The following is a 13204-nucleotide window of genomic DNA, read 5'->3' on the forward strand; positions in this document are numbered from 1 at the left end:
AAGTCACATGTGACCACCAGAACATATTGGTAGAACATGGAAATGTGCTTTGGGAAACCTTCGCATGAATTATGTGAGAAGTACCAAATAGAAAAGTAGAAAACAGATAGAGACACCTCCTACTGTTATCCATATATTAAAGGGGATTTTTGCTCCAGGAAAACCAGAAAGGTCTCTAAAGCCTTGGTTACACATAATTTCTATCAGTGCATAATGAATGAATCCAACGAGAAGGTGGTGATTGACTGGCAGAGGGGTTGAGAATGTGGCTGGGAATTTCCAAGGAAAAGGAGGAGAGATGTGTTGAGGGTAGACCAAGACTAGCTCTGAAATCATCTTGAACTGTTACCAAAAAGTGAAACTCACACCTGTAGTCTTAGAAGAAGTGGCAAACGTAGGGCACCTGGGTGGCTCAGTCCGTTGAGCATCCTACTCTCAGTTTCAGCTCAGGTCATGATCTCATGGTTTGTGGGTTTGAGCCCTGCGTCAAGCTCTGCACTGATGTGTGGAGCCTGCTTGGGGTTTTCTCTATCACTGCCTCTCCCCTGCTCATGCCTCTAAATAAATAAATAAATTTTAAATAAAATAATAAAGAAAAAGAAATATCAAAGGTATTTTCCAAGAAGAAGTGGACTGAAAATTTATAGAAATATGACAGAACAGAAAAACTTTTATTATGATACCAACTAGCAAGCAGTTCAGCTGGGAGAGGGTGGTATGTGCAGTAAGTTATGAAGGTCTGAGGTGGTGGAGGTGAAGTGGCAACAGTTAGTTTCACATGAAAAGGAGAGAACTGGTTCTTCAGCAAATATGTCGCATTGAAGTCTGTCAAAGAGTTGTTGTAGATATATCTGAATACAGCAAACAGTTCTCTTCTGTGTTGAATCTCTGTCTTTCAACTGCTCTTTCTGGAATTTCACTTAGTTGAGTTCTGAGAGGTCTATTTTCCAGACAACTCTTTGTTCTTCAGTGGGCAGCTGATAAGAAACAACTTGAGTCCCTCTGTAAAAATGTAACTAAATAAATTTCCATTCATCTGGAAAGAATTCTATAAGCATCTCCATCATTAGACTACCTAACATGAAGAACCAATCTTTGTAACAAACCATATGGGTAAGGTGATTGCCATGTCCTAAAAGCAAAAATAAGTGAGTAGAAGCAACAAAGGGAGAGGATCCACCAATCTAGAAGGAATCTGGATTTCACTTGGGACAAATAGAGAAATTTTGGGGTCATCTTCTTAGAAGAGCATCAATACCTTCTACTCTGGAGTTCCACAAATTGAGAATGCGTCCCTCCCCTGGTAAGTCAATCAAACATCTACCAATCACCACCAGTGAATCTGATTATACCCCTTCGTCCTGAGAGTCTGAGAGACAGAATCGAGAGTGCTTCAAGGTTGGTGAATGAGTTCTGGGGTGAGGGGCTTGGCAGGGCCAGCAGAAAATGTGTAGCAAATAAGGAGATCTTCTCATTCAGGTTAATCTTCCATAAACAGGTGAGAGAAAATAGGAAAAACCATCTGCAGAGCTTTCATGATCAAGTCAACTATCTTATACTGATTCTCATCTCTGTGTTTTTGCACCTTTACAGCATATAATGCCTCTTTCTCAGCCAATTCCCTCTCCATTTGTTCCATTTGTCTCTGCTGCTCCAGTTTATCCTCCAGCTTTCTGATTTTGTCTTCAAACTCCTTTCTTATCTGCACTCTCTCTCTCTCTAGCTCTGCTGCGTAAAATTCTTGCATTTCTTGCATTTGTTTCTGAATCTCCTTGTCAGCCTTTTGGTACATCTTATTAGTGTAGCATCTTCCTTCATTCTCGTCCACAATGCGCTGGACCAGGGCGAGCAGTTGATTTCTCTGGGCCTCCTGCTCAGCTCCTGTCGCCCGATTGTTGAACACGCAGTAGCGATCACCAAACTTGCCCACCAACTCTCGGATACCTTTGGGTGCTTCCTCTAAGTAATCATGGAAATTGATGCCATCCAAGTCATCTTTCCGGGTGAATAAGAGAATCATGTATCTCCTAGCTCTGAGTCCAAACATTTGCAGGATCTTCTCCGTGGCCTTTTGCCCTTCCTTCGTGTACCGGCCCAGTGGGACCACCAGGAGCAGAGCATGAGGCCCTGGGGAGGTCAGGAAGATGCAGTGAGCAATCTCCTTGCAGGTGTCAGCATCCTGTGCTTCGGTGTCGAAAATGCCAGGCGTATCCACAACCACAATTTCTCTTCCCTGCCACCTGCTGCTCCCTTTGTCACAGGTCTTGGTGACTGATGTTGCCGCAATGCTGGAATGAAACACTTTCTCTCCGAGGATGCTGTTGCCTGTGGCACTTTTCCCTGCTCCAGTCTTACCCACTAAGACAAGTCTCAGCTGTGAATCTCTGCCATCTTGGTTTCTAAGCCCTGAGACATCAGGAAACAAAAGCCACAGCATTAGGAGGTAATCCTGCTGCTTCCTCTACACAGCCCCCCCATTTCCCCTCACACACACCCCTCCTCTGGTGCCCCAGGGTCCCCTCCCATAAGTGACTGCTGCACTCCCAGGAACTCTATAGAAGGCCCTTCTAGAGAAGCCTATTCAAAGTGTATAGAAAGCCTGAGATTCTCTTGCAATACTTGGGAAATGCCCAAGTACTTTCCAGGATTTCCTGGAGCTTCTTACTCTTCCTTTTTGTAGCTAAGTAGCCCACAGAAGAGGAAACAAAATATTGTAGTTTACAAAGAGAATTCTGAGCTGCTGCTGCTGGTAGCTATTCCTCATAAGAGCAACACAGCAAGTAACACAAAATCTGACTTTGGGGCATCTCAGTGGGAGACTCCCCTCCCCATTTATATTCAGAATGGAACTTTGCTTCTCCCATTAAGAAGCCAGCTAGGCAGGTTACACAAGCCAACCCACCCTTGCAGGGTATAAAAGGGATGCTTGTGTGGAAAGAGAAAGTTTCTTTTTGTATTTCCTGTGTGCAACCATTCTGTCAGGGATTGTGACATGAGATAGAACAATAAAATTTACATTGAAAGTTCAAAACCTTAGGTTAAAAACCTTAGCTTAGAGTCCAGTGAAGTTTTCATATTCTTAATTAAGACATTAAAAAGTTATAGACAGGAAATGTCAACAGATCTCTAAAATTATTATAAAATCTCTTGATACATAAAAAATAAAAGAAACAGAGCCCCTGGGTGGCTCAGTCAGATGAGCATTGGACTCTTCATATTGGCTCAGGTTGTAATTCCAGGGTTGTGGGACTGAGTCCCACATCAGGCTGCACACTGAGCATGGAGTCTGCTTAAGATTATCTCTCTCTATTCCTCTCTATCTCTCCCTCTTCCCCTGTCCCTCTCCCTCTTTCTCTCTTAAAAAAGTTGAGGAGCGCGTGGGTGGTTCAGTCAGTTGAGTGCCCAACTTCAACTCCAGTCATGATCCCACTATTTATGGGTTCCAGCCCCCCATCGGGATCTTTGTTCACAGTTCAGAGCCTGGAGCCCGCTTCAGTTTCTATGTCTCCCTCTCTCTCTGCCTGTCCTCTGCTCACTCTCTGTCTCTGTCTCTCTTTCTCTCAAAACTAAATAAACATTAAAAAAAATTCTTTGGGGAGCCGCCTGGGTGGCTCAGTTGGTTAACCGTCTGACTTCTTGAGGTCTATGAGTTTAAGCCCTGCACCAGGATCTGGGCTGACAGCTCAGAGTCCGGTGCCTGCTTCAGATACTGTGTCTTCCTCTCTCTCTCTCTGCTCCCACTCTGTCTGTCTGTGTCTCTGTCTCTCTCTCTCAAAAATGAATAAATATAAAAGAAATTTCTTAATGAAATAAAAATGGATACAGTTGAGAGCATCAGTAGAGTTATATTTTCTTAGCTTCACTAGATTAAGCATTCTACTTCCTAGGAAGTTGACAGATAACACCAGCTCAGCACAGCAATTCTCACATTTTTCAGAATAACTGTGACTTCAGTTAAACAACAAATCATCTATACAACTGTTATGCATTTGTATTCAGTAATTCATTGCATACCTCCTTATGGTGTCTATACAGTCTCTGTCTTCAGGATTTGTTAAACACAGAACTCCCCACCACCACCACCACCCTATAGAACATAGGTGGAAATCACATTTGAAAGCCTGTACCTCTGAGGAGACAGACCCTGACAGCACAACCCTAAGTGAGGCTGATTCCTGCATGGGGAATCCTGTATTATGGCCATCCTTTTCTGCTTGAACATAATGCATATGTTATCATACTCACAACATTAGAGACACTATTATAAACAGCATTTTATTTGTCAGAGACAGCAACAGCATTGATCCAGTCCCTTAGACCCAAAATCTAGCAACTGCCCTTGATTCTTCCCTTCCCTTCCCTTCCCTTCCCTTCCCTTCCCTTCCCTTGCCTTCCCTTCCCTTCCCTTCCCTTGCTTTCCCTTTCCTTTCCATATCAGCACATTCTCTGAGCTCCACCTGCAAATCTGTCTACTTTTCTCCCTCCACTTTGAAGGCCACCACACTAGCTCCCACTACCATCAGCATCCAGGCCTCCAGAGTCTCCCAGCTGTTCTCTCTGCTTCCATTTGGCCCCCTTCCATCTACTCTGTCATTTGGAATACTCTTTTAAAAATGCCAGTGGAGCAGAGGAGAGATATTGCAGAAGCTCCAGCTCTGGGTTCCACAAAATCTGTAGTTGGTCTCCACCTCCTTCCGAGGATTAGCAAATCATCCCCAATGCAGAGTTCACACATGATAACCAGATCCCCGGCCTGAGACAGGTAGATTTCCAGAAACCAAGAACACTGAATACAGAATGGCTAAGATTATCAAAGGAAACATGTGGATGGGAGTTCAGATTATCATTTAGTTAGCATCCCTATGCAAGGCTCCAACTTTGGGACAGCCTGAGGGCATCTGCCTAGCGAGGAGGAGGGAAATCACGGGAGGAGAAACAGAAAGGCGTTTTACCCAGAGAGAGTGGACAGGGTGGACAGGAAAGAAAGAGCAGAGGAAATGAAGAGGAGATCAGATAGATACAGGGGTGGAAACATTTTGCTCCAGCCGGATGAGGGCTGGCTGTCAGCACAAGAGAACCCCTCTGCTCGCTGTCCTCCCCCACCCAGCCCGGGGGGACCCAAGCAGGATATCACCAATCTCACCGCAGCTGCTCCTGGGGCCACCGGGGCTGCAGCACGGATCGCTGTTGGGGGTTGCCATTGCAGTGTGAATTCCTGCCATAGAGAAACAGAACGTGTGGTTTTAGGGAGGTGGATGGTACTGGAAGCCTCAACCTCATGTAGCCAACAGTTTCTTCTCTTCTGCACACTTGCCACTTGGTTTCCCTGCCCTATTTCCCAAGGCTTCTCTGCTCTCCACATTTGGGCTCATCTTCAGATTGTTCCCTTTTCTTCACACAATCATGCACTTCCGGTGGTCTGTTAGCACCCCTTCAGGGTGGCCTTCCCCTGGGATACTGAGGATTTACTGACAGACCCCTTCCACTCCCCTTAAGAAGCCAGACTTGCCTAAACAACGCATTCCTTGTGAATAAATTCCTTTCTTTGTCTTCTCTTTTAATGCTCTCTCCCTGCCTTTAAAGACCTTTCTTCTGTAGCTCAGTGGAGCACCCCTCAATTTGCAGGATAGGATGCTGCCTGATTCATGAATCTTCCATAAAACCAATTTTTTGGCTGAATTTTGTTTCATAACAAAATTACTGGAGCAGACTTTGACTAGGACGGGCTGAAAATGCTCATTGTTCAGGACAAGCTCTTCTGATGGGAAGCCATCAAAACAAATATACAACACTGTGAGCAAGACAGACCCTTCTCTTGTAAGAAGAGTTCTTTCTTTATCCCTTAAGGACAGGGAATAGGAAAGAGCTTCTTGTAAAGCGAGAAGAGAAAGCACAGAATTTTTAAAAATCATTTTTGGGGACAACGTTGGTGCTGGTGATGGGTGTTAGGGAGGGGGAGAATAACAGAAATAGGGAAACAAAAGGCATTTCGGTGTTTCATAAGGTCCTTCTTCTAGCTTGTGGGCTCTCTCTTCAGTCTGAAGTTCTGTGCTATGTATCCCAGCTCAGATGTCAGATCAAAAGACTGCACTTCTGGGGTGCTGACCTTGGGTGGCTGGGTTCTCCTACTGCCTAACGAACAGGCATCCATTGGTCCCCAGCTCCTCCCCAACTGCTGAGGGTCACCTGGAGATGAGGGGCATCTCCCTCATCTTGCCTCCTAAAGGCATGGGGAGGTTCCTCTTCCCCAACTCTGAGTGAGGCTCAGAAAGGGGCAGCCCTGAGCAGGCAGACAGCTGGGTAGCAGAGCCTCTGATCCTGACCTGGGTGCTGGCTTTGGGGCAAGGGACAGTGACCTGTGCTTCTTCATCTCCCATCTGCTCCTCCCCATAGAGCTCATTCTGTCTGCTCACCCAAGTCTATCCCTGAAAACTTCAAGTTTATTTAGACTTTCTATTAATAATGAGGGGAATAACATTTGTACAAGTATTCTGTGGGCAGCAAACCCTGAAAGACAATTGATTTGTAGGGCTCAGCCCTCAAAACAGATTACAACCTAAAGTCAGAAAAAAACAGGAAAAAGGAACCAACAAGAAAGACACAGTCTGAAAGCATGTTTGTCCGGAGGTTTAAAACGTACGTCCGGGGGAGAGGTCCCCTCTCCATCAAAATCACATATTACCCTTTGTTCCCTCCCCCAAATACCCCTTTTCTCTTACCTGGAAAGTTTGGGTCCTGCTCCCTTCTCTAACTTTGAAGACAGTGCTAAGCTAAGACGTTGAGAGAAAGGAGAGAGGATGTGAGAGGAGGAGCTGTACAAACTTGCTCATGCAAGAGACCTGCCCACTTCGTCATCTAGCCTCTCAGATAGAACTTCCTGTAACTAATGATTTCATTTTTGCAGTACAATAAGTTAGCCATTAACCACATGGGCTGTTGACAACATGAAGTGTGATGAGTGTGAAGGCAGAAGTGAATTTTTAATTTTATTTCACCTGAATTAATTTGTAAAGGTTTTATTTTTAAATAATCTCTCCACCCAATGTGGCGCTCATACTCACAACCCGGAGATCAAGAGTTGCATACTCCACTGACTGAGCCAACCAAGCACCTCTATTCGAACTAATTTAAGGTTTGACAACCACATCTGCCTTGTAGATACCATATTCATCCATGCAGACTCTACCAGGAAGGACAAAATAAGGGTTATGCTGTGACATTCTGGAAAAACTGCTAGGTCAAAACTAGAGAGCTGCCAGCTCTGAAAAGCCTGTGTTCCCTGACCCCAAGTCTCAGCACAACAGGGGTCTTTCAGACCAACGTCTGCTCCTACTGCTTAGGTCTATATCAGTGTAGGCAGCCACTATGTCCTCTCCTTCCTCCCTGGGACTAGGGGAGAGTTGTTATTTCCAAGGTATTATCTGGTTGAAGCCAGAGAGGGTAGCTTATCTTAACTAATCAGGATAGGTCCAAAGTTACCCTGTGAGATGGTGCTCAGACCATTTGCAATAGGCTAACCACTAACATCTGACTCTACCTGCCAGGAAAATGTAAACTGTGAGAGTATTGTCAAGGGGGGGAGGGGGTCCCAGTTCCCTAGAGACACGGATCCCATTATTTTTTTTCTATATGTTAGTTTTCCAAGTATCTTTATTTATTTTTTTTAAATTAATTTTAAAGTGGGGTGGTTGAGTGGCTCAGTCAGTTAAGCGTCTGACTTCAGTTCAGGTCATGATCTCACAGTTCCTGAGTTCGAGCCCCACATCAGGCTCTGTGCTGACAGCTCAGAGTCTCGAGCCTGCTTCAGATTCTGTGTCTCTCTTTGTATCTCTCCCACTTGCACTCCATCTCTCTTTAAAAAGTGAATAAACGTTAAAAAAGTTTTTAATTACTTGAAAAGTTTATATTTTGCTACTTGTTTTCTCAGTGCAGAGTCTGACACAGGGCTTGAACTCACAAACCATGAGATCATGACCTGGGCCCAAATCAACATTCCACATTTAACCCACTGAGCCACCCAGATGCCCCAACATGATTTACAATCATATAAAACTGGCCACAAGGTGTCACACTACCTGGGTCTGTGGCCTGTTACAATACGAATTTCTGTCTTTTCTCATCCACAGATGGAGTCTATTCCCTTGGAACTCAAGGCCTCAAAGGTTTTGCAGTTTGTCTTTTTACAATGTGAGCTCCTTTATGCATTTCTTGTTTCTGCTTTATAATTTGACACCTTTTCAACCCATGTCCTCCTTCTCATGCATTTAAAAATATCTGTAACCCTCTACTAGAAATGACATAGTAAAGAGACGAGAGGATGATCCCTATGCAACTCACAGCTCAGTCCCTAGAAAGTCTGTAGTCTACCTTCCATGTTAATGTTACCAAGTTCCCACCCAGAACCTTCTCAACAGAACAAGCACGGTTGTTCTAAATTTACCTGTGCACAGCCACACTTCTTTCTTGTCTTCACCACAAGCATTTCCTGCCACATCTCCTTCTGTTTTGAGCACCTCACAGGATATAAGGCTAAAGTGCAAGGTCCTACCCAGACCTACCATGGAAGCCTAATTAAGGACTGGCTTGAGCTGAGCAAAATGACCACTGCGGGCTGTCCCTCTTGACTCTGACGTTCAGAGTCTTGACAATGGAGCTTTTAAATATTTTTTAACGTTTATTTATTTTTGAGACAGAGAGAGACAGAGCATGAACGCGGGAGGGTCAGAGAGAGAGGGAGACACAGAATCTGAAACAGTCTCCAGGCTCTGAGCGGTCAGCACAGAGCCCGACGTGGGGCTCGAACTCACGGACTGCGAGATCGTGATCTGAGCCGAAGTCGGCCGCTTAACCAACTGAGACACCCAGGTGCCCCCTGACAATGGAGCTTTTAAAAGCCCAAGCTGCTTATGGAAAACTTAATAGGTCCATTTATTACTGCTTATTTGAAATAATGACAACTGGTAATTTGAATTAGGATTTCTCTTTTTCTAAGTTGTGAATGGGCACAAATGATGCCATGTAAGTAACATCAAAGTAGTTTGCACATTCTCTCTCACTATATTTTATTTCTATTCAACAAGAGATCGGGTATCTCAAAGTCAAGATGGCAAACTGGCCATACACGAACCATTGTGGAAAATGGATTAATAGAAACTGTAGACAACAGACATCCTCTCTTTCTGCAAACCCTCAGGAACCCATGTCATGGAGAGCTTGGGTGTATGAGCATCGGTGACGAGAGGTCTCGACAGGTTTCTGGAAGGCAGAGAGAATATAAGACCTGAAACCACAAAACTCCAAGGAGAAAACAAGCAGCAAGCTCCTTCACATTCATCTTGGTGATGAGTTTTTGAATCTGACACCAAAAGCAAAAGTAGGCAGGGGGGGACTACATCTAACTACAAAGCTCCTGCAGAGCAAAGGAATCCTTCAACAGAATGAAAAGGCCAACCTACAGAATGGGAGAAAATCTTGGCAAATCATGTATCTGATAAGAGGCCCTGGGTCAGGAGGTCCACAGGCCACATGACCCCAGGGTAGGCTACAGAGGAGGCAGCCACCAACGTCACCAGGGAAACCCTGTGGAAGTGGAGCTTCAGAAATTTCAGCTGCTGTGGACGGGGCTGTTGCAGTGATTCCATGATCTTTTCATTCCCCCTAATTCAGAACCCCACACTACAGGGGCACCTAGGTGGCTCAGTCAGTTGAGCATGCCACTTTGACCCAGGTCATTATCTCACAGTTCACGAATTCGAGCCCCACATCTGGCTCTGTGCTGACAGCTCAGAGCCTGGAGCCTGCTTCAGATTCTGTGTCTCCCTCTCTCTCTGCCTCTTCCCAGCTCACACTTTGTCTCTCTCTCTCAAAAATAAATGAAAACATTAAAAAGATATTTTTTAAAAAAATTTAAAAAGAACCTCACACTTCAAAGTATCTCTCCCCAAGTGTGCAATTAGAGGGTTCTTCTTGAAGACTTAGAACATCTTTAGAGGAAGCCCTCTGCCAGCCGCCCTGTAGGGTCCCCTTGGCGGGACAACCTGCCATGTTCTGTCACCTCAGATGGAGCCTATGGTTACAACCCCTCACTGGTTACATGGAACTCCTTTTCTAGCGATTTATACTTAAATATGGCATCAAATGTATAGCAGGGAGAATAGACACTTGAGGAAAGATTACAAGATAAAAGGGAGCAGGAAGAGACAGAGACAAACAGAAAAAAATCACCCTTACCGGAGACATTAAGTCAGAAAACAAAACAGGCCAAAACTAACCAAACACATGAAAATAAACTTCTCTTTTAGGTATCTAGATTATCAATCCTCCCAGTGAAATCAACTAAAAGTATGAAAAGTATTACATATATTTTCTTAAAACCATGGGTGAACAGGCAAGAAGATACGCTGTCTCACACCTGAAGCTAATGGAGGTGGAAACCCAGACCAGTCGGGGAGGAGAGCAGCCAGCTGGCACCGGAAGGATATTTTAGCAACCTTGAAAACTAATCTTCACTTCTCAAAGCCACCCTGACATAAAAATGAGAGTCAAGGCCAGATCTGATTGGAGCGGGGAGTCTGCTGGGGGGGCTTTTCACCACAAACCCCACTGGGTCCCTCCCTCAGTGAGGGGTGACTCAGAAACCCATGGCTTCTGCTGAGGGGGTCGGATGATAGGTTTGAAAAAGAAAAGGGCAGAAAGCAATTTAAAGAAGCAAATATGCTTTAAGAGAGAAATCAGAAGAGGATAGGGGCAGAGGACATCTTTGAAATGATAATAGTTGAATTGTTTCTGCACTGATTAAGTTCACCAATCCATACCTTTGCAAACTCTAACAAATCACAAAGAAGATAATTAAGAAAGCATTCACACCGCAAACTGGTGCAGCTGCTCTGGAAAACAGTATGCAGATTCCTCAAAAAATTAAAAATAGAACTACCCTACGACCCAGCAATTGCACTAGTAGGTATTTATCCAAGGGATACAGCTGTGCTGTTTCAAAGAGACACATGCACCCATGTTTATAACAGCACTATCAACAATAGTCAAAGTATGGAAAGAGTTCAAATGTTCATCAATGGATGAATGGATAAAGAAGATGTGGTATATATATATAGAATGGAGTATTACTCAGTGATCAAAAAGAATGAAATCTTGCCATTTGCAACTACATGGATGGAACTAGAAGATATTATGCTAGGTGAAATTAGCGAGTCAGAGAAAGACAAATATCATATGACTTCACTCATATGAGGACTTTAAGATACAAAACAGATGAACATAATGGAAGGGAAGCAAAAATAATATAAAAACGGTGCCCTCCCTTTTCTCCTATGCCTTGTAATGGCTGCTCCCGAGACCCAGGGGGCTGCTGCCTGAGGGGAGGAGGACTGCAAGAGCAACCATAGAGAATCTGGGAGTGTCAGTTATGAGGTAAGGATTGTATCCTGGAGCTGCTTTCCCTGCCAGAAAGTCCAGGTGGCACCACCGCTTTAGAAGGTTCTCCATCTTGTGAGAACCTTGTATTTTCTGTGCCTTGTATTTTCTGTGAAGAACATTTTCCTATGGATGAACAAGACAAACTTCTGAAGCACATGATTATTGAACATAAGATGGTCACAGCTGATGTCAAGTAGGTTGCTGATTTACAAAGGTACATTTTATATTGGAGGAAAAGGTTCACTGAACAGCCCGTTACAGATTTTTGTAGTGTGATAAGAATCAAATCCACAGCTCCACTTGAAGAAGAAGACAATTACTTTTTGTTATGTGATGTTTTACCAGAAGATAGAGTACTTAGAGAGGAACTTCAGAAACAAAGACTGAAAGAAATTCTGAAACAACAGCAGCAAGAAAAAAATGATAACAATTTTCATGGTATTTGTACGTTTTGCAATGAGGAGTTTTTCAGGAACAGATCTGTTCTTTTGAACCACATGGCCAGAGAACATGCTTTCAACATTGGCTTGCCAGACAACATTGCAAACTGCAATGAATTTCTGTGCACATTACAGAAAAAGCTTGACAACTTGCAGTACTTACACTGTGAGAAGACCTTCAGGGACAAAAATACGCTTAAAGATCATATGAGGAAAAAACAGCATCGGAGGATCAATCCTAAGAACAGAGAATATGACCGATTTTATGTCATCAATTATTTGGAACTTGGAAAATCGTGGGAGGAAGTTCAGTTGGAAGATGATCGGGAGTTGCTAGACCATCAGGAAGACGACTGGTCTGATTGGGAAGAGCGCCCTGACTCTGCTGTCTGCCTATTTTGTGAAAAGCAAGCAGAAACAATTGAGAAATTATGTGTCCACATGGAGGAAGCACACGATTTTGATCTCCTCAAAATAAAGTCAGAACTTGGATTGAATTTCTATCAGCAAGTAAAATTGGTCAATTTCATTCGAAGGCAAATTCACCAATGTAGATGTTATAGTTGCCATGTGAAATTCAAGTCCAAAGCAAAGTTAAGGACTCACATTGGAAGAGACTAAACATACATCACTGCTTCCTGAAAGAAAGATATGGGATCAACCAGAGCATTATTTTCCAACCTATGAAAACGATATTCTACTATGTACACTGTCTGACAGTGAAAGTGACCTGACAGCTCAGGAACAAAATAGAAATACCACCATCATCAGCGAAGATACATCTAAACTGCATGCTTTGAAACAAACCAGTATTTTGAACCAGTTGCTACTACATGAGGGCTTGAAAAACTAGAAGAAAATGCCACAGAAGCAACTTTTCATGTTTTTCGCTTATGAGACAGACTCAGAAAAATTGTTTAAATTTGAACATCAGCAAAGGATTAGACCCTGGTGAAATAAAATTTTTCAAAAGTACTTTTTAAAAAATAAAGTGAGGACTTTTTGTATTTTTGGCTATAACGTTTTACTACGTAATCATTATAAATGATCTCATTTCATTAGACTAGGTTATCTATAAGAAGGAGGACATGTGGGGTGCCTAGTTGGCTCAGTTGGTGGAGCATGTGACTCTTGATCACCAGGTCATGAGTTTGAGCCCCATGTTGGATGTAGAGATTACTTTAAAAAAATTTTTTTTAATAAGGAAGACATGCAAATCACAAATGAAGTGTTCAAATTATTGATAAAGTTTTTTTCCTCTATCACCCATTCTCCTACAGACTGGTAGATGTAAGAAGTTCTATCCCTGTTGTATCACACCAGGCACGTAA

At 43.5% G+C, this 13204-nt stretch overlaps 1 protein-coding gene and 1 pseudogene across 2 annotated transcripts; one reads left to right on the forward strand and one right to left on the reverse strand.

Moving 5' to 3' along the window:
- Positions 1-120: 120 nt before the first annotated feature.
- LOC106986851 (GTPase IMAP family member 4-like) lies at positions 121-8576 on the reverse strand. Of its 2 annotated transcripts, none has more exons than XM_053217875.1 (3): positions 8441-8576; positions 5144-5215; positions 121-2406 (listed from the first exon to the last, which is right to left on the reverse strand). In XM_053217875.1, exons 1-3 carry the CDS (start codon positions 8559-8561, stop codon positions 1481-1483), a joined length of 1119 nt encoding a protein of 372 aa, XP_053073850.1. In that variant the 5' UTR covers positions 8562-8576; the 3' UTR covers positions 121-1480. The 2 variants fall into 2 exon arrangements, with proteins under 2 accessions (XP_053073850.1, XP_014940547.2); XM_015085061.3 differs by lacking the exon at positions 8441-8576 and adding an exon at positions 6720-6869.
- A 2761-nt stretch (positions 8577-11337) lies between these two features.
- On the forward strand, positions 11338-12880 carry LOC106986848 (zinc finger protein 277-like; annotated as a pseudogene).
- Positions 12881-13204: the final 324 nt, after the last annotated feature.

The sequence above is a fragment of the Acinonyx jubatus genome, chromosome A2 (assembly GCF_027475565.1).
Source record: "Acinonyx jubatus isolate Ajub_Pintada_27869175 chromosome A2, VMU_Ajub_asm_v1.0, whole genome shotgun sequence".
NCBI lineage: Eukaryota > Metazoa > Chordata > Mammalia > Carnivora > Felidae > Acinonyx > Acinonyx jubatus.

Coding starts and splice junctions, on each gene's coding strand:
- LOC106986851 (XM_053217875.1), bottom strand. CDS start 8,561: ATGGTAGGTCTGGGTAGGACCTTGCACTTTAGCCTTATATCCTGTGAG. Junction 5,216..8,440: donor AGAAGTGTGGCTGTGCACAG/GTAAATTTAGAA, acceptor TCTCTATGGCAG/GAATTCACACTGCAATGGCA. Junction 2,407..5,143: donor TGGCCCCAGGAGCAGCTGCG/GTGAGATTGGTG, acceptor CTGATGTCTCAG/GGCTTAGAAACCAAGATGGC.